This window comes from Colletotrichum lupini, chromosome 5 (genome assembly GCF_023278565.1).
Source record: "Colletotrichum lupini chromosome 5, complete sequence".
NCBI lineage: Eukaryota > Fungi > Ascomycota > Sordariomycetes > Glomerellales > Glomerellaceae > Colletotrichum > Colletotrichum lupini.
Window position 1 is genome coordinate 1223677 of NC_064678.1, and position 24871 is coordinate 1248547.

General features: G+C 43.2%; 7 protein-coding genes across 7 annotated transcripts; 4 read left to right on the forward strand and 3 right to left on the reverse strand.

The window, feature by feature from the left end:
- Window positions 1-4989: 4989 nt before the first annotated feature.
- CLUP02_09787 (argininosuccinate lyase) lies at window positions 4990-6456 on the forward strand (the record flags this gene model as incomplete). Its single annotated transcript, XM_049288765.1, has 1 exon — window positions 4990-6456. The coding sequence occupies one exon, from the start codon at window positions 4990-4992 to the stop codon at window positions 6454-6456; it is 1467 nt and encodes a 488-aa protein (XP_049145909.1).
- Window positions 6457-7271: 815 nt separating this feature from the next.
- Window positions 7272-8138, forward strand: CLUP02_09788 (uncharacterized protein; the record flags this gene model as incomplete). The annotated part of the gene is made up of 1 exon (XM_049288766.1): window positions 7272-8138. The coding sequence occupies one exon, from the start codon at window positions 7272-7274 to the stop codon at window positions 8136-8138; it is 867 nt and encodes a 288-aa protein (XP_049145910.1).
- Window positions 8139-9055: 917 nt separating this feature from the next.
- CLUP02_09789 (uncharacterized protein) lies at window positions 9056-13416 on the forward strand (the record flags this gene model as incomplete). Its single annotated transcript, XM_049288767.1, has 5 exons — window positions 9056-9995; window positions 10052-10204; window positions 10308-10542; window positions 10599-13326; window positions 13387-13416. The coding sequence occupies 5 exons, from the start codon at window positions 9056-9058 to the stop codon at window positions 13414-13416; spliced, it is 4086 nt and encodes a 1361-aa protein (XP_049145911.1).
- Window positions 13417-13963: 547 nt separating this feature from the next.
- CLUP02_09790 (sterol-4-alpha-carboxylate 3-dehydrogenase) lies at window positions 13964-15398 on the reverse strand (the record flags this gene model as incomplete). The annotated part of the gene is made up of 3 exons (XM_049288768.1): window positions 13964-14572; window positions 14631-15110; window positions 15366-15398. 3 exons carry the CDS (start codon window positions 15396-15398, stop codon window positions 13964-13966), a joined length of 1122 nt encoding a protein of 373 aa, XP_049145912.1.
- CLUP02_09791 (uncharacterized protein) lies at window positions 15137-16393 on the forward strand (the record flags this gene model as incomplete). Its single annotated transcript, XM_049288769.1, has 7 exons — window positions 15137-15232; window positions 15297-15474; window positions 15531-15647; window positions 15709-15743; window positions 15773-15850; window positions 15941-15965; window positions 16050-16393. 7 exons carry the CDS (start codon window positions 15137-15139, stop codon window positions 16391-16393), a joined length of 873 nt encoding a protein of 290 aa, XP_049145913.1.
- A 260-nt stretch (window positions 16394-16653) lies between these two features.
- On the reverse strand, window positions 16654-19009 carry CLUP02_09792 (endonuclease/Exonuclease/phosphatase; the record flags this gene model as incomplete). The annotated part of the gene is made up of 2 exons (XM_049288770.1): window positions 16654-17873; window positions 17929-19009. 2 exons carry the CDS (start codon window positions 19007-19009, stop codon window positions 16654-16656), a joined length of 2301 nt encoding a protein of 766 aa, XP_049145914.1.
- Window positions 19010-19053: 44 nt separating this feature from the next.
- On the reverse strand, window positions 19054-19961 carry CLUP02_09793 (uncharacterized protein; the record flags this gene model as incomplete). The annotated part of the gene is made up of 4 exons (XM_049288771.1): window positions 19054-19279; window positions 19439-19497; window positions 19554-19862; window positions 19935-19961. The coding sequence occupies 4 exons, from the start codon at window positions 19959-19961 to the stop codon at window positions 19054-19056; spliced, it is 621 nt and encodes a 206-aa protein (XP_049145915.1).
- Between the last annotated feature and the right edge of the window lie 4910 nt (window positions 19962-24871).

Below are 24871 nucleotides of genomic sequence, written 5' to 3' on the forward strand. Positions count from 1 at the left end.
CTTTTATTATATTAAAGCTCGCAAAAATTCTTTCTATCCTTATTATTTTTGATATCGCCCAAAGCTACTCTCTATTTAAACTAAATAAATTTACTAAATAAATCTATTAAATAAACCTATTAATATATAAACTACTACCTAAATAGCTAGTTAAATAACTAGTTAAGAGGTTAGCTAGTTAAAATATTACCTTAACGAGAACCTACTCTAAAAATACTTATTAATAAGTCTACCCCTCTCGGGCTAGGTACCCTTAGCTAGCTCGACGCTATAATTATTATAGCTAATATAAGCACGCCTAAGGATTAGTAAAGTACTTTTTAATAATACGGAATTCGGCTAGGTAATAGTATAAACGCTATAAATAGCTAGGCTAATATAAATGTTAAGATTTAGTATATTAATACTAACTTAGAAATTATACTTTATAAAACTAAAAATCCCTTTAATATAAGCTATATTATAAATATAAAAAAATATATAAGGGGCCCCCTAACCCTTAATAAAAAGGAGTATATAATATAAGATCTAGCCGCTTATGCGGGCTAGTATTAAAAAGTCTTATATACGTTAAAATAAGTATAGCTCGCCCTCTAAACGGGCAGGGAAAGGTCGGGAGCTATTAATAAAAAGAAAACAACGGTCGAGTCAGTTAACTATTATTTTAATTAGTAGTTAGGTATAGAGCGCAATATACTTAGTTTTCCTTAATACGTAATATATAGTACGGCCCCGGCGGATTACTCTATTAGGGGGATAAGTACTTATATATATTATAAAGGTTTTTAAGTTTTTAATTCTTAACGGCTCTTAGTAAAACGTTAAAGTATATAATAAACGAGGTATTAATTATAAAGAAGTAATTTTTAATATTAAAGTCGACGTTAATAAAGAACCTTTATAATAAATCTTTATTATTATATAGGAATAAAGTTTATAAGAACTACCTTATTAAGTACTAAATAAAGCTCCGTTAGGTCCTAAATATTTAAACCGGGCCCATAAACCTTTATACCGCTTTAATAATAATATTTTTATAACGCTCTTATATTTAAATATAAGAAATAGTAATTATTATAACTATCTTTAGGACTACTTTTTTTCTATTTTTATACCTAATTAGTAAAAGGCTATAAAAAAAAGTAATATAAGATATATAATACTTTATTAAGTAATAAAAAGAATAGTTTATAGGACCTACTTAGAGCGCTCCGGAGGAGTTTAGAAATTACGACTTATTAAAGTTAACTTTTAAAACTTATTAAAAAGGTTTAGTAATATTAAATATTTCTTATTATAACTATAAAAACTACTTAGGGATATTATAAATATAGAAATAAAAAAGCTAAGGGATATTAATATATAAAAAGAGGTCGACTATAATTTTAAATAAGGGATCTTATTTTTATTAAAATAAGTATATACTTATAAGTATAACGTTAATAACGAGGTTAGTAAGGTAAAAGTATATATATATATAAAGAGGAATATATAACTACTTAACTTTTTATAAAATACGTACGCTTCGACGCTTATTATAAAAGCCTTTAGGCTTATAATAATAATAGCTACCTAATTCGACCTTAAAATAAACTAGTATAATACTATTAACGTATTCCTTAACGCACTTTTTAAAAATAAAAAACTAATAATTATTAAACTCCTAAAGGGATATAAGGTTATTAATAAAGTAAATAAACTCTAATACGCTCTATATAGCTTCTAAAATTTATTAATTTTTTAATTCTAAACTTTTATTTTTATACTCCGTAATATAAATATAATATATAGCTACTAAGAGACTTATATTTATTAAACCGTAAATAGGAAAGTAATATTAATATTCTACGTTAATAACTTTATTATTTTATATTATTAAAATAACTAAAAAGCGGCTTAGGGGATCGTTAATAGTATAAAAGAATATATTAATTTTAAGGAGAATAAACTAATTAATTACTTTTTTAAAGTATAGATTTTATAAAACTATATTATTTATAAGGTTTACTTTATTTATAATATATATATTAAGCGAGTTATTAAGTACTTCGATTTTATAATTTATTATATCTAGCTACCCCTCTTTTTTAAAAGAGTTTAAACTAAATAAGGAGTAGGTAATAAAAGAGGAAATAAAGAGTTATTAAAAAAAGGTTAGAAGTATATTTTATATAGTTATTATAATTAGACTAGACGTTACCTTTATTTACTTATAATTATTACGGTTCCTAACTAACCTAAGCGTAACTTATATTAAAATAATTAATTATTATATCCGATATTTTTATATAATAAGATATTTTATACTCTATTATAGTAATATATTAAGTACGTAATTATTATTTTTAGTTAAAAATACTAGCTTTATAAATAATAAAATAATACGATAATTATTTTAAGAATATATAATATTCTTTTTTAGTAACCTAATTTTATAAAAATTAGTATACTAAGTAACGGTTACGACGTTAATTACTAAAGCTAAGCTTTTTTATTTTAAAAAACGATAAAAGAGATTATAACTCTAAAGCGCCTTTTTAAGGATATTACCCTTAACTTAAGAGAAATATAATTAATTAACTACGATAATTAATAAATAATTTAACTTATTATAAGGGAAAGAGAGAGAATAGTTACTTAATTTTATTATATTAATATATAAAATATATAGCTAAAACAAGAGTATATTAAAAATAGCTTCGAAATTACTTATATATTAATAAAAGATATATTAATAAATAGACTTATTAAAAACCTTTTACGAGCTAAGTTTAAATATTTTTACATACTTCTTAACTTTTATAATATATAAGAAGCTATTATAAATAGCTAAAATAATTAAAAATAATTAATTTAGGCTACGCTTAAAAAAACTTAATATTTAAAAATAAATAATAAACGGAACTTAGAGTACGGCTTAGAGGCTTAAAGTAAATAAAATAAAAACTTCTTATAGCCCGAAGGCCTAAACTCTTAAAATAACCTTATTTTATAGGATATATATATATAAAAATAAGAACTAGGCTTATATTTATTATTTAAACTCTTAGTTTATAAAGTACGTAATTATTAAAAATATAGCGTTATTAAAAAGGAGGGTTAGTATACGTATTAAAAAACGTATTTTATATATTTTAAAGTTTATAAAGCTAAGAATAGTAAGGGTAGCGGGGGGTATAAGAGCTAGAATAATTATTAAGTTAATAACTTAGGATATAAAAGCGAGTAATATAATAAAAAATTAGTTATAAATAATTATAATAAGTATAAAGAGAACTAGGGGTGCGCGTTAAAAAAGTCCTTTATATAAAAGCTAATATAATTCTTATATATCCTCTAGTTATTATATATTTAGTAAATAATATTATAAAGCTTAATAATATCTTATTAAAACTATAATTAAAAATACGTTTTTTAATAATAAAAAAAGATAATATATTTATAAAAGAGGGAGCGCTACTTATAATAACTTTAATAAAGGCCTAGGCTATTAACTATAAAACGACTAATATATTAATATACTTTTTAGCTAAATAGCTATTAAAATAGTACGTATATTAGTTACTACTTCTTATAAAATAATAATTACTATTTTTAATATTAGTATACTAGAGGGCTATTTTAAAATAAGGTAAGTACTAAATCTTCTATTCTTTAGGAGCCTTCTTTTTAAGCTTTTTAAGGACTAAGTATATATTAAATAGGCCTAGAATAGTAAAAAGAACTATACTTATTACGGGGGGTACTTTAACTTCTTAGTTTTTTTTTTTATTTCTTATTACCCTTTTAAAAAGAGTTAGCTTTACGTTTTTTAAACCCTAAAATAATATTAAATATAAATTCTTAAAATAATAAGTATATAATATACCTTTTTTAAAAAGCTTATTATTTAAACTAGTCTTATTTTTATTTTTAAACTCCGAGGGGGGGATAAGTAAAAGCTCATTAGAGCTCTTATTATTATTATTTATTTTATTATTACCCTTATTATAATTATTAAAAAGAGCCTCGAACTTAATAAAATCCTTAGTATTTTAATTAATAACCTTAATATTTTCTTAGTTAAAAAAAGAGAGCTTAATAACTAAGCTTTAATAAGTAAATAAAAAGTTATAGGGGGGAATAACGACTTAGAGGGGCTCGTTAATATTATTACCTATTTAAACTCTTAATAAACTATATAATACGTATATAAAAAGTATTATAAAAATTATATAAAACTTATTATTATTTCTAAATATATTAAATATTTATATTTAAAATAAAATTAGTAAACGATTTAATAATATAAGTATACGCGCGTAATAAATAAAAGTACTTATAATAATTATAAGAAGTTAAAAAGAAGAAAAGAAATAATAACTAAATAATACTATAAAAGTTTAAATATATATAAGGTAGCTAAGTAGCCTTGCCCTTAATAATTTATATATTAAAAGTAATAAAATACGTACTATTCTAAGTTAGGATTCTATTTATTTTAAATAAAAGAATATATTTATAATAAACGCGGTTTAAAAAATATATATCCTTTATACTTATTTTTCTTTTATTTATATTTAACTAAATTAGGCCTTTATAAGAGTATTTAGAGATTTTATTTTAAATATAATAGCTCCCTAGCGGTAGTAATTAAGGGGTATATTACGTAATAAAAATAATAATCGTATTTTATAAAGTACCCGTTACGTACTAAATCACGTATCTATCTTAGATATTATATATATAGACCTTTTCCTTTTGTCTATTTCTACTTTAATAGTAAAGCTACTTTTATTATACTCCGTATGCCCATTGCTGCGTGCCATAACTCGTGACACAAGGTACCTTATCTCCAACTCAACTTCCCAAAGCTCCATTATCTTCAACACAGCCGTGAGCACGAAGGATTCAAATTAAGTTAGACCACGATAAAGTTGATGCGACAAATCTCAAGTCCCACCACTTGATTCAACAATTCACCTTCTTTCGCTTTTTCCGCTAAACATCATGCCGGGTTTGGCAATCTCGCCGGAGAACCTCCCGGTCCCTGGCCGGGACACGTACTATTGGCTCGGTGAAATCAACAAGGCCAGCGCCGTCATCAACTCTTCAGAAGGTCTCCTGGAACAAGATGTAGCCCGTCGCATCAGCCGTGGACTCCAGAAACTTTTAGACTCGGGCGACGAACCCGGCGCGCCGCGTCCTAGCCTTGTCATCACCTTCGAACCTCTCCTTATCGAAGTAGCGGGTGTTGAGGCAACTCTTCTGCACGCCGGCCGTTCAAGTCAGGACATGCTTGCTACGGTCTGCACGGCAATTCTTCGCGATGCAGTCTTGAAGTTGGCTGCACAGCTTCACACGACAACAACTCACCTCCTTGAGATGGCGGAAACCCATGCCTCGACTCTAGTACCGAACTACACCAACGGTGTCGCAGCCCAACCCAACTCATACGGCCACTACTTGCTGGGTCACATTGCAGGCCTTCATCGCGACGCGGAGAGACTACGGCAATTTTACGCCAGATTGGACCGATGTCCGATGGGCACGACCGTGCTGAACGGCACAAGTTGGCCTCTCAATCGGGAACGCATGGCCAAGTATCTCGGCTTTACGCAAGTAGTCGACAACGCCTATGATGCAGCTCAAATCACCATGGCTGAGATGCCAGTTGAGCTTGGAGGCATTGCCTCTCAAATTGCTCTTCACACTGGCGCCTACATCCAGGACGTCATGAATCAATACGCTCAGCCGAAGCCATGGATTCTTCTTCAAGAGGGGGGTGAGAACACGTATGTCTCAAGTGCTATGCCACAGAAGAGAAACCCAGGCCTACTTAACAACACTCGATCCGATGCATCTCATATTATCACTTTGGGAGTTGGTCGTGCCATACAGGGACATAATCTTCCTCCTGGCTACGGTGACGCAAAAGACCTAGGCCACAATCTGGATGTCATCAACGGTACCACAAAGGTTCTCGCACAATGGCAAAGGATTCTCAACGCACTTGTCATTGACGGTAAACGATCTCTGAAAGAGCTAGATCTTGACTGGACCGCCTCTCAAGAGTTGGCCGATTTTCTAATGCGGAAGCACAAAGTACCGTTTCGTGTCGGGCACCACTTTGCTTCAGAGACTGTCAGATACGCCAAGGCGGAAGATTTGTCCCCGAGCAACTTCCCTTATGCGGAAGCTTCCAGGATATTCAAAGAAACCTTGAAGCACACTGGCCTTGAAGAGGGATCATATCAGTTTCTGAGTGAGGCGGAGTTCCAAGAAGCGCTTGACCCGGCTGGAATCATCAAGCATAGAGCAACCTCGGGGGGTCCGCAGCCCAAGGAGATGGAACGCATGATTGGTAACTCGAAGCAGACACTACAAGAGTATGAAAGCTGGATCATAGAGCGGCAATCTCATATCGTGAGCTCTTTGCAGGAGTTGGATGGAGCATTTCAAGAGTTGCTTGCGTAAGGCTCCCGGGCCCGGCTCTAGTAGGTCAGGCCTTTACGAAGATCAAGAATCTAGGATTGCGTTAGACTCAACAGTTTTAAATCCCTACTTACTTGAATATGAAAATCTATGTGTCAATATCGGTCCATGAAGAAGTGCACTGGGCGTAAAGGATGTTAAGACGAGTGACTTCCACATGCCTCCCATAGTAAGGACCACGTGTTTAGCTTCAATTCATTATTCTGGGAGCTGACAAGTTGCTACTTGAGGTCGAATGAGAGACATCGCCCGCTCTATTTTCGCAAAGTCAAGTAACTACATTTTTCCATAGATTCTCAACTTCGCGTTGTGTTTTCGCTTAGAATTAGTCTCAAGTCGTCATTGAAGAATCTTGCAACTCCATGTCACTGTCAGCACTAGTGATCCGGGATTATCGACCCACGCGGAGCGGATGCCGGATATGTCAAATCTAATGCGCGATAAGTGAGGTCTCATCCGCTAAGATTCCCGGGGTAGTCTTCTCGGCCGCTGATAGGCAAATGATACAATCCTTGGCATCAAAGATGGTGGAACTGCGTCACCGACAATCTGTTGACATTTGGGCTAGGCTGGTCTTTATACTCGTTATTCACCCTAGGAGCTAGGCGAACGAATCCCACCCCTTGAGTCTAGTTACCCCCAGTTGGGGAAAACGGAATGCAACGTGCCCCTCGCGCTGTGATTGCGAGAATCAATGACATATATACCTAGCTCGGGCTCCCTCAACATCAGTAGGAGTTTTAGAAAAAACAACCACGGTGATCAGAATGCGTTTCTCAACTGCCTCCGCTGCTTCAATGCTAGTCGGCGCCGCCATGGCTACCGCAAAGACGACCACCTACTCATACGGGCCCAATGTCCGCCAAGTCTACGACGTCTACATCCCCTCAGCCGCGATCAACGAGACCGTAGCGACCGACAAGTACTGGTTGGTGTACATTCACGGAGGCTTCTATCGTAACTTCGCCCAGAACGCAACAGACATTCTTCCCGCAATTGCTTCCCTCGAAGCAAACAGCTCCGACGTGCTCGCAACTCAAATCGTAGGAATCGCATCCCTAGACTACCGACTTTCCGCACTTCCTGGTGTTCAACCCAATAACACGCCCACGAACGAGCTTCAGAGAGCTAGATGGCCTGATCACCTCAACGACGCCGTTGCCGCGCTGAAGGATCTCAACAAGCATTACCCGATCGACGGCAACTACATTGTCTCTGGCCACTCCGTCGGAGCACAAATCGCCTTCTTCACGGCTTTGGAGACTCTAAAGGACCCCGCCGTGCCCAAGCCCGCGGCCGTCTTGGGAATCAGTGGCATTTACGACCTGCCTCTGCTCCATATCACCAACCCCGATTATGACTATCTCGTACTCAACGCCATGAGGGAAGACCAACTAGTAGAGGCCAGTCCATCCAAGGTCGATACTAAGCAGTACGCAGCACTTGACTTGGAGGCATTTGTTTTGGCGCACAGCAGGAATGATGGGCTTGTGCCTTGGGATCAGGTCGAGTCGATAGAAGCCACTCTGGACTCCCTACCTGAAGTAGAGAGCAAGACACACCTAGTCGAACTTGATGGTGCGCACAACGATATCTGGCGTGGGGGTGTGCAACTAGCCAAGGCTTTCACAGAGACTCTAGCTATATTGAGGGCGGGTGCATGAGGTACTCCGCTTATAGCTTCCAATGAAAGAAGACCGTTTGAACAGATGTGTTTCATACTTGGTGCTATAGTTAGTTCCATGGAAACTTACATGTACCAATTCTGTCTTGATCTCGGACTTTCTCCCACGGCGGTTCTTAGCACACGACCGTACGACGTCGGCTTCCTATCGGACGAACGCTCTGTTTTCAGTACGCAAGGCGTCTACGGGTAGATACATGTAGGCAAAACCTAGCAGGAGCTTTTACAATGCATTTTCTCCCAATCGATTTTGACTTGCAGCTTTGTGAAACATCTTACTCGCAGATCGGGTGCTGAAGACATGCAGTAGCACAAGGCACGCCGGTTTCCATGCCTTGAAATCGCCCGACGGCATGGGATCGGCGGCGGTCCTCCGGCTGTTGGTGCAAGTCAACTCGGAAATAGGCTCAGTGCCGAGCAACTTGAAGAAGATAATTGGCTGTAGTTCCGACAGAGAAGCGAACGCTACCTTCGACGGACATCACGGCGGTTACGTGAGGCAGCGGTTACGGGTACACACTCCGGTTGGTCGTTCCACCAATTGCCAACTTTACCATTACTACCTTACCATAGTTATGTGCTGCGTGCCTAAGGGCTGGGCTGCAGTGTCTCCACGTCGCATTGAGAATTGGAACTCAGAAAGGCTTTGCAACTAATCGAAATGTCGGCGATAGGCTTCAAGCCTCATTCCACTCTCTCAACTCAGCTCTGAGTACTTAATCATCAATCGTTTCGTTTCCGTTATCTCGTCTGTATCATCTCGTCTGTATCATCTCGCACGTAAACTCATCACACTATCACTATCACATCGTTTTCATCTTATTTTTGCTCTTCTTATTCGTATCATCCGACCGGTCCCAAGAGCCATACTATCATACCACACGTGGGCGTGATCTAATGGCTCAGCTTGATTACAACAACTACAAAGTGGCATGGATCGCCCCGCTAGAGATCGAGGCTCAGGCAGCAATGTACATGCTCGATGATGTCCACACGGGCAGATTCCCAGTACGAGAGGGTCAAGACTACCCCTTCATCGCAGGTTGTATGTGCGGGCACAATGTTGTCATCGCCAGCTTTGCCTCTGGGCAAGAATATGGTACAGAGCAAGCCGCCAGTCTCGCCGGCCAGTTGAAGATTCTATTTCCTAGGCTCTGGTTTACGCTACTGGTTGGTGTCGCAGCAGGGCTTCCAAGCCCCCAACGAGACATCCGTCTTGGAGATGTCCTTGTTGCACACTCCGACGGTGAAGTCCCTGCTATTGTGGCTTACCATCTCGGCAAAGAAACATCCGAGGGACTCAAGCTACTTCATGATGGACGAAGCCAACTTCCTACGAACCCCGTTGTGACATCCGCTTTCTCAAAGATCAAGATTCCGGACCCCATGTGTTATATCAACAGATTCCTGGACCACTTTAACGCCATGCAATACAAAGAGCACACGAAGGGAAACTTCAAAGATCCTGGTCAATCTCAAGACAAGCTGAACGAAACGACTTCGAGTGGAGAGAAAGCCGCCGCTCTCCGGGAATTACGGCCAGACAACAGGCGTACGAAAGTGTGGTATGGGCCGATTGGCTCGGGCGACAAATTGATGAAGAATGCTAAGGAGAGAGATATGTTGAGAGACAAATACAGTATAATTGGTCTAGAGATGGAGGCAGCAGGAGTCATGAACCGTCTTAATGTCGGTGTCATCAGAGGGGTATGCGACTACGGGGACGAGCAGAAGAACAAGGAGTGGCAGCCTTACGCGGCTGCAATGGCTGCCGCATACGCCAAACAAGTATTGCTTGAGATCAGCGTTGTCCCATCCGACGCTGGTCTTCATATTCGTAAGGAAATTCCAGCACTATCAACACATAGAATTGCGACTCATTGACTGGAATAGGAACGCCTGAGGAGGCCAGGTACAACGAGCAGCCGGGATCCTTGAGCTCCAAAACTCATGCCCGGATGCGAGAGCCAGCTGTCAGAAAGCCCGGCTTACCGCCCAGTCCTGCTTCGTCAGATATCGAGATGGACTCAGATCATCAAACTGATGGTGAGTTTTACACACCTCTCATCCTGCATCCTATTCCTCCATGACAGATCCTCTCAATATTGACGCCAAAGCGATGACTGACATATGGAAATACTCCTAGTAGGTACTCGCCTGCGAGCTCGGGCAACAGACATTGTGTGGCCAGAGATGCGCAATGAGAGACCGGCTCTAGCATCGAAATTCGTGAAACGCAAGAGGTTTCCAGAATGCCTCCAAGCAAACAGTTCGTTGTGGAACGCTGAAGAGAGACAGTCTCCGATGAAGCTTCTTGTACACGGCGTGACTGGCGTTGGGAAGAGCCAAATCTGTCTGCAAGCAATTGCTGAAAATGAAACCAGGTACACTCTTTCGTTCCGTGGAACATATGAGCTCATCTAACATTCACTGGTTTCAGATTCAGGGCGGTCTTCTATGTTGACGCCAGCAGTAGAAAGTCGGCAAATAGTAGCTACCTTGCCATAGCTGGAGTCAGCGGAACTTTGATAGACACGTCGGGCATTAGCTCCGACGAGAACATCTCTCAACAAATCTCACGCACGAGATTCTGGATGAGCAATCTCGAAGAACCTTGGATTCTCTTCATCGACAATGCCGAACCCTCAGTGGCCGCTGATTTGGATGACTATCTTCCTCGCCAAGGCTGTGGCGTCATCATTATTACGACTATCGACGGACAGGTCGCTTCATCCTGCGATATTCACGAAAATGTCCGTCCGATGGACTCATGGGATGCCAACGAACTGATTCACAACTTTGTGGATGCCACAAAGGACTTCAGTGAAGACGAGTGGGAGGCGATCGAAACCTTGGCCTCTGAAACGCTTGGAGGGCTGCCGCTCGCTATTGTGCAGGCTGGTTCTTACATTGCCAACAACCCAAACAGCCTGGTGGACTACTGCTACGACTTCCGGCAAGCATTCCAAACAAACCTCGGAGAACTTCCTGACTTGTCATCAGGGAGTGGTCAGAGCAAATCCGCTTCACACGCATTAGGCGCCACCATGGCCCTTGTCGAGAACTCGCCCGAGACCATCGAGCTTCTTCGTACACTTTGCTTCTTTCACAATGAGAGTATTTCGGAACAAATTTTCGAAGAAGCTTGGAACAACTTGACGATAGCTTCTCCAGGAAAGTCTTCGCAGTGGGCACACTGGGCACCTCTTGTGCCGCTCTTGGATCCCACAAGTGCTCAGTGGCGCACACCCGGTCTCCGCAAAGCGTTCAATACCCTATGTCGGTATAGTTTGCTCGTCTGCGATGCATCGTACTCCAGCAAGTACTCGATGAACAAGCTCGTACAGACGAATTGCAGGGAGTCGCTCTCAATAGAGGATCGAAACAAGTATGCCTATCAAGCAGCTTGTCTATCAGCACTCGCCTTGGCCAATGAGCCGGTTTCTACGACTGCATCACGGATGGATAACCCTTCAGGTGTCGATCTTCAAAAAGCCATGATACCACATATCGAATCGTTTACTTCAAATGGTTTGATGGGCAATTGGGTGGAACTCGCTGAGATCGAGAGACGACTAGAGATCATGCTCATACTGGCAAACACATATTCATCAACAGGTCATTTCAGAGACGCGGGGGATATTCTGAAGGAAGCCATCGAAATCTGCAAGGATACCTCGGTCCCTGATTCATTGACTCTGCAAGTTAATGAGCAGGTAGCCGACTGCTACTTTCACACCGGCCATCACGTAGAAGCACTGAGGTATCAGCCCGGCGTTGTTCAAGCCTATCAGCAGTGGGGAGCAGGCTTCGATTATCTCTGGTCTGCTCAAATCAACCATGCGGACTCTTTATGGTCCACTGGGCAGCGGAGTGAGGCATTGGCAATGGCGGAAGCGGCCCTTGCTACGTGTGGCTCGCACAACTTGCCCGCCGATGATCCCAAGATGGTACGAACACGGCTTCTGGTGGCAGACTTCCTCCACGGATCTGGAGGCCAACGTCGGGCTCTTGAACTACGACAAGAAACCGTACGGGATCTGCAGAGAAGAGTTTCTGTAATCTCAGGAGAACGTCTGCGCATCCTTGAAGCAAAAAGTGCGCTGGGTGACAGTTATGATTGGGACGGCCGGCTTCTCAAGTCGATGTCATTGCGAAAGAAGGTCCACAAAGCGATGCTTGAGCTCCTCGGCGTCGATCACCCCGACACCTTGCATGCATTCGACCGACTTGCCGACACCAGAAGCCTGGTCGCCCACACTCAAGAAGAAAAGGAGGAGGTGTGCAGGCTCAGAGAAGAGGCCGTGACCTCGTGGAGGCGAGTTCGGGGAGAAGGTCATCCTCAAACTAACGAAGCAAGAGTCAACTTGGGTCACAGCTACACTGCTGCTTCTAGATTTGAGGAGGCTCTCGCTGAGCAGGAAGATGTCCTGGCCATGCGCAACGAAAAGGTGTTCAACGACGCTGTTGCGACTGACGTCTATCTTGTATCCGTCGCTAACGTCGCGGATGCATTGTGGAGAGTAGGCGATATCCAAGAAGCTTACAGTCGTCTGGAAGATGGACTGGAAGAGGCAAAAGTCATGGAAGACTTGGATGCCATATTCTCGATCAGAAGTTACGCTTCGACTTTCCTCTCACGACAAGGCAGAGAAGATTCTATACTGAAGGCTATCAACCTCCGGCAGGACCTTTTCAAAGATCAGGAAGGCGCATTTGGTGAGGGAGATGTCAGAACCCACCAGACGCAGCTCCTGTTGGCCATGGATCTCGCCAAACTAGGGATGTTCCCTCAGGCAATCCAAGTCCATGAGAAACTGCTGCAAAGACAAATCGAGGACCCGGGCGAAGAGAGCCAAGGAACCCTGGACAACAAGAAGGCGCTCGCTTCAGTGTTAAGCGCTGTTAACGCCGCACCTCAAGCGGCTGTGTTGATGAATGAGGTCATGCAGGTTGAGACCAAACACCTCGGTCGAGACCACCCCCGTACACGGGAGACGGGAGCCCTTCTTCATCGCTATTATCAAGAGGCCGGGGACGCCCAGGCGGCTTTTCAAGTGGTAACTTGGCTGAACACGCAGCCAATCGGCAACGGAGAGCACCATGAAGACTCGGATTCTAATGACGAGGAAGAGGACAACGTGTCTCGAGTCGGTAGCGCCCATAGGGTAAGTCCTCATTGTGATCCAACAGACAATTCAGACAGATCTCTAACGTTCAATATTTAGAACTTGACACCCGTGACGAGCCCTGCGTGACCACCATCACGCCAGATACAGCGCTAATCACGCGGAAGGTAGTTTGGTGAATCGGGTCCGAGACTTCGCGCACTCCATGCTAGACCCAGGACCCGAGCGACACTCTGCAAGACGGCCGGTGACTGCGTTTCAAAGAGCTTGGCAAGGCAAGGGTGGGTTTGTCGAGGGGGAGGTTCAGGTGGTGAAAGTTGCGCAGTCACTTGTGTTCCAATTCAGCTATCATTCCAATTTCATTTGTGACCAATGTCTTGACAGCGGTCTTCGTTGATAAGCACAGTAATGAGCAAATGTTCGTGACAGAGATGAATGCAACATCGTTCTGCCCTTCATGTGGCGGGGATTACCCTCTAGCTGTGCTGCGGCTTACTAGAAAGGAGCATAAAGGGATGGATCCGACATAGAAGTTGATGGGAAACAGTCTAAGAAACGCCGAATACTAACCCAGGATCAACACCACGGTGCCAAGTATCCTACCATGCATCCTTCACAACAACGGTGTCCAGAGATGCTCGTGAGATACTACCACCTTCGGCCTCACACATCAAACTCACTGCCCTCCCCCAGCCGCCTCCCTCTTCTCCTTCTCAAGCCACCACTCAACAGCCCTCCGTATCCCCTCCTCCTGACTAACCTCCGGCTTCCACCCCAGCCTCTCTTTAGCCTTATCAATGACATACCACCTGCTCATCCCCGAGAACCGAACAACCTGCCTCGTCAAAGGCGGCACCTCGCCCCTGAACCAATAAACCCACTCCAGCGCCCACACATACGCCAGCGCAAACGTCATATTAATAACCCTCACATCCTCAACCTTCGTCTCGTCCCCGGCAGCCCGCCACACAGCCCTGCTGAAATCCCAAAAGGGCACGGGCTCGCCGTTGGTGATGAAGAAGGCTTCGCCCGCGACGCCGTCTGGCGCGTCAAGAAGCTTCGAGGCTGCCGCGAGGTGCGCGTCCGCGGCGTTCCCTGCGTAGGTTGTGCTGAAGAGGTTCTTGTTGGTGCCGATTTGCATCTTGTTCCGGCCGAGGCGGAGGTTGCGGAGGATGGCCGGGGTGATGTCGTTGTCGCGTTCGCCGTGGACGGCGGCGGGGCGGAGGGTGCAGGTTCGCATGCCGGTTGGGTCGTCGTATTCCAGAGTCATCTTATCCGAGGCGGCCTATCAAGCTTGTCATTAAAGGAGTCCGCCCAGTAAAACACACACTACGTTGGCACACCTTCGTCTTGGGATAAGCCAGCGTATCATCCCCCTCCTCAGCAATAGGCAAACTCTCATCGCCCCCCTCAATATCCCTAAACATCTCCCTCTGCACGACACTAGCACTACTCGTCGTCACAAACGCCTTGACGCCCGCCCTCTTAGCCTCATCCAGCACATGCCTCGTCCCGTCAACGTTAATCGCCCTCACAAACGCGTCCGTCATGACTTTTCGCCCGACCGTCATCATCCCCGCGCAGTGGAACACCACCGTCGGCTTCACCTCCCGAAAGGCCTTGGCGACGTCGTCGAGGGAGGCAATGTCGCCGGCGTGGTACGTGACGCCGGGAAAGGTGTTTGTCGTCGGGTTGCGCGAGAAGACGGCGATGCGGGCGGTCGGGTAGGCGGCCAGGAGCTTCTCGACGATGTGGCTGCCCAGGAAGCCGCAGCCGCCTGTTACGAGGTAGGTTTCTGAGGCCATTTGGGTCGTATCCTGCGTCTGATACGTGAGATTTCAATGGCGGGATGGTCGATGATGATGGAATTTTCAAAGAGGTTGATGAAAGAATTCACAGAAACGGGATTCTGGGCGCCGTCCGGACTTTATCTTTATCAACACGCGTCCCGATAGATCGTCGTCGAGAATAAGCCGGCTGAAACGGTCTAGAGAAATGACTGTCGTCAGCGAAATCCCATCAGATCTGATATAAGCACTTGGGGCTTCTCATTTCCTGCCAGGGTGGGAACCTCGAACCCGGGAAACCAACGTGTCTCCTGCATCGCGCATTCGGATCTTACCCAGTTGAACCTCAATAGTCGATTCGACCTTAAAAGGCCAATGAGTCAAAGTTCCCCGTATAATGGTGTAGCCGTGTCAATTGGAAAGACAAAAAAGGGCAATTACTGATCTCACTGAGAGGTGCTGCCGAACTCCTTTGTACCTTTGACAGCTACCTAGCCAAACTCTACCAAGCCGTCAGCACTAGATTCAAGGTCCCCTTGAGAGCGATCCCAGACTTGCCGGAAAGGTGGGGAGGTGAGGGGGAGCAGCACAAGCTTCGATACTTCACTCACTCACTCACTTGCCTGGAACCTAGGTACTTCAAGCTTGCACTTATCTTTACGACACCTTGTAAGCTTTCCGTCTCCCGATGTCAGTAGCTGATATGGGTCGACGGCCCGAAGATGCGAGAACGAGCAAGTATTGGCATGAGCTTAAGGCGTGTGAGAAAGGCGCAAGTCCGTGAGGTGTAGATGACTTTAAGTAAGAAAATAGAGGCCACCACAGCTGAGAAGATGGGATGAAATCGAGACATCACACATGAACAGTCTGAAAAGCAGGTGACACCGACAAGTGAGTGAGAGAGTGAGTGAGTACTTTGTTCGGTGATAAGCATCAATGCCGTTCGTCTTGTGGCCTTGAGGCCTTGATAAACAGAGAAAAGGGTCGAGATGCAGCGAGAAAGAATCTACAGTCGATATGACAGACGCCGCAAGACATACCTAGCCATTCGGCCAGATCCGATCAGAGAGACGTGCAACATGAGCCCTTGCCAAGATCCCACCCACCCGGTAGTCTCATCTCACCTTCTCTTGAAGATTCATCAGCAGCGCCAGAATCGCACCAGGGGCGAGGGCACAGTTCACCACTTCACGTTGGACACCACAAAGGCACAAAAGTTTGAACGCAAGAGAAAACGCAGCTGGTTGGTGATATGTGCCACAACCCGCCCATCTACAAAAGCCTCACCCCTTCCACCCCGCCGTATTCACAGCCCCTGACGATGCATTTCCGACGATGAAGAACCGCCCCAAAGCCCCCCTCCCACCATGTTTCCTTCCGTTTCTCTGAGGTTGTTTTGTGTTTGCTGTCATCTCATGAACTTTCGCCTCCCTCGCCAAAAGACCATCCCCCCGCCAGTTCCTCCGATTCGCGAAAAGCATCGCAATCCTAAACTCCGGCAAAAGAATTTCCCTGAACGTAAACGCGCGACTGCCTTTCAAGACTAAACTACTGGAAACAAGTCGTCAGACGCCCCCGTCTACCGGCCTTGCCCGCTTCCTGATCCAAAATCCGGTTCCGGGTGCGGCGATTTCTTATCCTTTCTAGCTTTGATGACAAACTCGGCCATAATCTGGATGTGGTCGGCCGGGAAGTGGTAGTTGGGGAATGCCGGCATCCGCTTGAGGTATTCGGGATCGGGCGGGCCAAGCAGATCCACCACTTCCAATGTGTTGGTGGAGTACCACAGATAATCAATGACATCTGAGAAGCCAGGCGTGTAGTTGGTGAAGGGCATCTCGTCGGGGGTGTTCTTGATGTGGGCATAGGCATCCCGCAAGCTGAAGGGGTGCTCAATACCGTCCCTCGTGAAGCTACCATACTGGAAGGATGACAGCTCTTGGTGATTGGGAGGAACGCGTCCCATAGACAATAGCTCGTAGACCGAGCTGTCTCCGGTTGAGTTGAAGTCACCGCACACGAGGAGGGGAATGTCGGTATTGTTGCGATACTCTTGGCTGGGCCCCGGTTCCTTAGCCGGCGGCGGCGCTGGCTCATCCCCGTCTTTGCCAGTAGCAGAGAAGACGATGGGCTTCTTGTCCTTGAGTGCTGGCCAGCGAACGTACTTCTCGGCGAACTTTGTGACTTGCTCCATCAAGATACCCGTTTGGATCAACTTGACGTCCGCCAACACAGACTCCCAGGCCAAATGTCCGTTGACTAGGATGATGCGTGCGCCGGTAGCTCGGCTTTCGAGGAATACCACAACGGCGATGTTGTCCTTTGGCATAACACGGTTGAAGACGTCATGTTGATTCTTCATGTCCGGCCGGTTGATGGCGATGGCGGCGAATTCGATGACCTGCTTGTCGAGCAAGATCCACTTGCTGGCCTTGTAGAAAGTGGCGCAACCATCCACACCCTGTGCATCCTTCTCCGCCATGGTCTTCGCGCGAGTCTTGGGCCAGTGCACACCCTTGTAATCCATCTGTGCCAGTTCCGGGCTGAACTCTTCCTTGAACGCCTCCGTCGAAATCTCCTGCAGGCACAGCAGATCCGCGTCCTTCTCTCTCATTTCGCTGAAAATGCAGTCCTTCCGGTACTCCCAGTTCAATGCGCCCGTGGGCGTGTATCCGTACGTTTGCGGTGTCGCGTACTTGTCGCACAAGACGTTCCAAGAAAAGACTCTGACCTTTTCCAAAGTAGGCGAAACATCTTCTTGTACAGTAATGAGCTTTCTCGGGTTGGGCGGCATCGGAACTAAAACGAAGATTAGTGATTGTTGGCAGCATGAGACATGACTGATTGTACATACTAGGGGCTTGCTCCTTGAGGAGGTTGATCAGGCTCTTGGTGCCCTTCTCCATGATTTCCTGTTTCATGTCCGGGTCGATGGGGTTGCCCTCGATGCCGAGAACGTCGAGCAAGTGTAGAGAGCCGAGCTCGAAGGGTAGTGTCTGGATTTGATTGTCGAAGAGGAGTAGCTGGTTGAGGTAGGTGCACATGCCGAGTTCTGGGGGGAGAATCTTGATCTGGTTGAACGACATGTTGAGGTAACGGAGCTGGCGCAACTGGCCGATCGCGGGAGGGAGACTCTGAAGCCTGTTGGAGGCGATGAAGAGGTCGTGGAGGAACTGGTAGCGGAAAAGCGCGGGTGCGAGATTACGCAGTCCCTGGCCGCTGAGGTCCATGTTGTGCCAGTTCTGCCGTTCCTTATTCTTCTCTACGCTATATGGTCGTCTCCTATCGTCCGCATCGTCGTCGCCGTTCTTGCCCGAAGATGGCGGAGGCCCGGCAATGCCACGGTTCTCTGAAGCCTTTAGTCTGGCGTAGTAGTGCGGCTGGTTCTGTTCGGTCATGGCACGGTGGGCTTGCTTGGACTCCTCGTAGAGTCGGAGCTGCTCCGCCCAATGTTCAGTGATTTGTTGTGCTTGTCCTCCTCGCGTGGCTCCTCCTTGCCCGTTTTGCATAGCATTGCTGCTGTACGGGCTAGAATTCCCCATGACGCCGGAGGAGAAGGCCGAGTGGTGGCCCATTACGCCTCCATTGCCATTGTGCGCAGCATGTTCGGCCTGGGCAGCTTGGTGGTGCTGGAGGTGAGTCTGGTGGTGTTGCTGTTGCTGCTGTTGGTAGTTGTACAGCATTGGGATGCCCCGGCCGCCGTGGCCCCCATTGATGCGGGAGTTGGGGCCCTGCTGGTGATTCTGAGAGAACATCCCTAGCAGATTGGCCCGTGGGATCGGATTGGACGGTGTAGGTGTATTCGAGTCTTTGGCGGAGAATTGGCGCAGGAGCGTGTTCAAGAGTATGGCGTCGGCGGCGGTTTCTTTCGGTATGAGAGAGTTGAGGTAGAGATCTCCGACAGGGTGGTCCAGATAGCGAGTACCATCGGCCATCTACCTGAGATTCGCGGGTGGGGTTGGTTTTGGGGGTGCCTCGATTACGATGCAGCCGTGGTGAACGAGGCAATGGGTTCGCAGCAACAGCTTATGTGAGATTGGAAACGAGGGAAAGCCAGGGTAGCTCGCGTTTGCGCATGGGAGTCGAGGTACGGGTCCAGCTGCATCGAGTATCGGCTCAGACAATGGAGCTTCCGATTACCGCAATGTATTGTGCTGTCCTCGGCCGCCCATGAACCACGTCGATGATGTGAGGGTGGGTGGAAGCTTGCGTGTGTGTGTGTGTCGTTTGCGTGCGTGGAGAGTTTAAGGGTGGTGTTGATTTTTAGTCGGTCTGGTGATGTTGTCTGTCAGGAAGGGAGGGGTTTGAGATTAAGCTAGACGGCGAGTCGAGTCGAGCGAGCTCGCCCGATGGGGAGAGCGTACGTGGGAGGCAAAAAGCTGGTCAATGGTGTCGAGACGCGCTGGATGCGGCACAAGAGGGTCTAGATGAGAACGTGTCTCGTCAGCAGAGCGAGCTTGGAAGAGTAAGACACGGGACTGAAGCAAGGCCCAGGAGCAGGAGTCGGATAACGGAGTAGGGGCTGGGCCGCGTCGTTGCGACAAAGGCTCGGCTCGAGCAGTGCCCCCCCTGGTAACCTTCAAGGGCGGGGAATGGGTTGATGACATACCGTAGTGAGCGGGCGCGATGTGTTTCTGGCAATATCTCTAGAGCAACCAATGGATACTGGGACTGAAGAATGCGGTCGGAGATGCAGAGGGTCCAAAGATAGAGCCAGGTGGTGGCGGAATTGACTCGATCTTGACGATAGAGCAGACACTGGGCACCAGGCCCGCGAGGTTGCGAGCTCTGGTGTCGTCACGTGATGAGGAGAGCTGCACAGACCAGCAGCTAGACGGAAGAGCTCCACCCAAGTCAAACGTGACCGCACTCGTGACGCTGAGTCATCAGTACGTACACTTCCTTAGCTAAGCGTCAGAAGTAACTTAGGTAAGGTGGAGGAGGGAGGGTGGTGAGATAGGTCAGGTACTAAGTCAAAGCACCCACTTTTGGGCACCCCCCCCTTTTGGGCACCCCCAAAAATCCCTCCCAGCCACTATAGTAAAACCCTACCTATTATTTCAATTCAACACAACAATTACAAAAATCGTCCAAATGCATTCCTTTTTAGCACACTTACTGATCAATAAGTAATAGTATCGTATACCGAAAATAAGCTCTAATAGGTACTTAATGCTATTAGAAACGGTCTCTCTATTAAAAGGGCCTCGATTGAGTTCGGGGTTCCTAGGATAACACTTTAGGGTCGAAGGAGAGGCTACTAGACGAGGGCAAGGGCATTCGTAGAGCTTTAGAGGCTTCTTTTATAATAAGAAGACTAGCTAGCCTAGTAGATTCGTATATAGTATTACCTAGGTATTATACTAACTTATAAATAAGTTAGGGAATTCGCTAAGCGAGTTCTAAGTCCTAGGGGGATAATAAACTACTTAGTAAGAGATAGATTAACGCTTTTATTAAAAAGAATTTATTAATAAGGGTCTAGAGAAGTTATTTAATCGATTCGCGCCGTATTAATAGAGCTATTACTAATATAATTAAATAATAGTCTAGATTACTTAATATACTAAAGATTAGCGGTATTAAACAGGCTAATAGGTATAATATAAATAAGACTAGTATAATAAAGGGCAAGGGAGCTAATAGGCTAGTCTTAGGTATAGTAGAGGCTATAGTAGTGCGAAAAAAAGAGCCTGGTTCGCGTACTTAAATAACGATTATTAAGTATATCTCTACTAATAATAGAGCTATTAAACTACTAGTTATCTATAAAGGAAAGTCGGTTTAATAGTAGTAGTTCCCTTTTTAACTTACCGCTTATAATAGTTAGAAGTTCATAGTAATAGATAATAGCTAGACGACCGACGAGACTGCCCTTTACTAACTAAAGGAAGTATTCTTGTTATAAACTAAGACCCCCCTTATTAGGGGGCTTAGCAAGCTAAACTAGCCTCGACTATTAGTACTAGATAGGTATAGGAGTTATACGACGATAGAATTTATATAAGAGTACTATAGAAATAACGTCTATTTATTATTCTTACTATTATACGCTTCTTATATCCTCTAGCTATTAGATATGGCTATCTTTAGGCTTATTAAGTCTATATATAAAAAGGAGCTTAGTAAGGAGGATATAGTAGATAATTCTATTATTATTAAAAAGCGGTACTTCTTAAGCTACTACTATGTTAGGCCTCGCCGGTCAGGCCTCGTCGGTTAAGGGATAGCTTAGGGGGGCATAAAGAGGGGGACTAAGTAATAAAGGAGCAGCTTAAGTATATATAGAGCGCTAGTAGTATACTTCGAGAGAAGGGTAGATTTTAATAATTCCTCTTTTAGACTTTAATAGTAGTTAGCCTCTATAAGCTTCTTCTTTATATCGTATACTTATTAATAGTCTAAAATCTCTATTTATAAAGAGGACTAGGCTAGAAACTTAAAATACTAATAAGAACGAGACGTAGTAAGAGAGCATAGTTAGCGCTACGATAATAAGAAAAAAATAACTCTTTTCTATCGGACCCCCTAGAGTCGCCTCCTCTTTAATAAATAATATAAGAACGAAGCGCAATAGAACTATTAATATAGTAATAACGTAAAAGGATCGTATTACTAAGAGTATTAACGAATTTTAAATAAAATAGCGAACCTCTTACCCTTACTTACTAATACCTAAACTAAACGATAAGTAATAAGCTAATAGAACTATAAGAATAAAAACGATAATTAGAAAAAGAAATCCTTATTATAACGTATAAAGAGCGCCTATATAAAAGACGAGTAGATTTAGAACGCTTATAGAGCTCTTTAAATAGCCCGGCCCCCGCGCTAAGGGCTACGTTCTTAGTTATAGCGGCCTCGGACGTTAGCTTTAATATAAATAGAAACGTAAACCCCCGGACTAAGGATAGTTTAATAAACAAAGCCATACTTAAAGCGCTACTTAAGCAATAATAAAGCGACGAGTTCGTACTACCTAAGCCCCTATTTACTAGCTCCCTCCCGACTTAAATAAGCGCTATAAGCGGAACGTTTACGTTTAGACCGCTATCCCTCCCTAATTTATTATACGCTAATAAATCGGCACGGGATTTATAGAGCTTCTTTTTTAATTATTATTATTACTTCGACCTATAAGCTTAATAAATAAGAATAGACTACGATAAAGTAATATATATAGTTAGCTACCTAAGTAGCGGCGTAAAAACTTCTTAAATATACTATATTTTTAACCGCTAAAGGACCCCTAGTTTTATAATAAACTAGGTTATATAAAAAGAACTAGAGACTTTTTTATAAAATAACCTATTTAATCCCGCTAGCTAAGGAATAGTAGCGAGTATATAACTAAATAGTACCTCGCAAGGCTAAAAAGAGAAAGTCGACGAGTTCGTTAGCTATATTAATAAGCTCGAGATAGAATTAGAATATATCCCGATAAAGAAATAGAGGATCTTTACGCTAATAAGTAAGCTACGGCCCGAACTATGCCTCGTAATAATATTATAAATAGAACTTCCGCAGACTCGTTTATAATTAGTATTATTAATAAGACGTATTAAATAATCCTTACTATCGGTAGGGAGCCTACGAACGTCCCCTAGGTAATATTCTAACTTAAATTCGAACGAGCTAATAAAAAGATACTAGGGCGCTAATAAGTTAAATACGTAAAGAACACGCCGCAACTCGCTTAGTAAGGATATTACGTACTATAATTATAAAAAGACTAGCTATATCGCAAGGGATTACCCGCGACCGCGGGAGTAATATTAGTAATACTATAACTATAATAAAACCGGGTACCTTATTAATAGCTACCTAAGTATTATATACCGTAAATATAACTAAAAGGGGCATAAGGCTACTAGCTATTAATTAAACCTCGCCCTAGCTAAGTAGCGCAGACTAATAACGAGCTCGAATACTATTTTAATAAGAAGAGTAGCTAGCGATTAATAAGGGCGGCGCTTAGACATCCTAACTTATATATACCTAAACTGCGCATAGGAGAAGCTAAGCGCCCTTATCGATTCGGGAGTAGAAAGGAACGTAGTTAATATCGGGCTACTTAATAATTTTAACGCTAATTTACGAATTTACTTATTACTATAGCTAGTAAACGTCGAGGGTAAATAGATAGAGACGCTAAGAAGCTACTACCTACGGCTTCGAATTACTAATAGTAACTACGTAACGGAGACATAGCTATATCGCTTCGTAATAGCTAATATTACGGTACTTACGCTTATCCTTAGTTTCCCCTAGTTAGAAAATATCGACCCGCTAATTAGTTAGAAATAAAAGAAGTAGTAGTATCTAATCTACGAACGATATATCCGCTTAGACGCCCTAAAGAAGGGGCTACTAAACGACTTAGTTTTAGTAATACTCGCGTATATCGTAATTAACCTAGCTATAAATAGCGATATAGTATTAGCGAGCGTAGCCAAGGACTAAAAGCTACGTTACTAAAATTTTAACGACTTATTTTTAAAAAAAAAAAAGGCTATCTCGCTACTAAATAGAGCACCGTACGACTACTATATTAAGCTAAATAACGCGGCGCCTATCCCCTAAGGACCTATTTACTTACTATCGAACTATAAGCTCGAGATCTTGCGCGATTATTTAATAAAAATAGAGGCTAGGGGCTAGATACGCCCCTCTATAAGCCTAGTAAGAGCACCTATCCTTTTTATACCTAAGAAAGGAGGAGAGCTACGACTTTACGTTAACTATAGAGTAATTAATAAGATTATATAGAAAGATAGAACGCCGCTATTATTAATTAGAGAGATACTAAATAGACTATCTAATATTTCTATTTTTATAAAGCTAGACCTTAAGAACGTATATTACCGTATATATATAGCCGAGGGTAATAAGTAGAAAACGGCTTTTCGTACTAAATACGGGTAGTTTAAGTACCTAGTTATACCTTTCGGGCTAACTAACGCGCCCGCGACTTTCTAAATACATATTAATAACGTTCTAAGCGGCCTAGTTAATACCGTTTATATCGTATACCTAGACGATATCTTAATATATAGTAACGACTACGTAGTATATAAAGAGTACGTACGTAGCGTATTATAAAAACTATAGTAATAAAACCTATATCTAAATAGTAGTAAATACGAGTTTTATATATTGCGTATAAGATTCCTAGGGTATATCGTATTTAATAAAGGTATAGAAATAGAACCCGCGCGTACTAAAGCTATAGCAAATTAGCTACTTCTAAGGAGCGTTAAAAATATATAAACGTTCCTTAGATTTACGGGGTTCTATTATAGATTTATTAATAACTACGCTAAGATAACGGTACTTTTAATAGACTTACTAAAGAAGGTAAAACCGGGATAATTAGAGCTACTAATACTAGCTATAGAGTCGTTTAAAAAGCTATTAGTAGTATTTATTAACGTATTAATACTACGATATTTCGACCCTATTCTATTTATATAGTTATAAATAGACGCTTCGGCTCGAGCTATCGGCTTAGTAATTACGTAATTATTTAAAAGTAATTAGTACCTAATTACTTATAAATCGAGGAAATTAACGAATACGGAGAGCCGCTACGGTATAAAAGACGTAGAGCTACTAGCTATTATAAACGTACTAAGGAACTAGCGATACTACTTCGCTTATAGCTAAGATTAGGTCATAGTATTTATAAATCATTTTAACCTATAGTTCTTAAATATAAAAAAGAGACTAAATAGGAAATAGCTACGCTAGTTAGATAAACTCGTAGCGTTTAATATTAAGATTAGGTTTAAACTAGG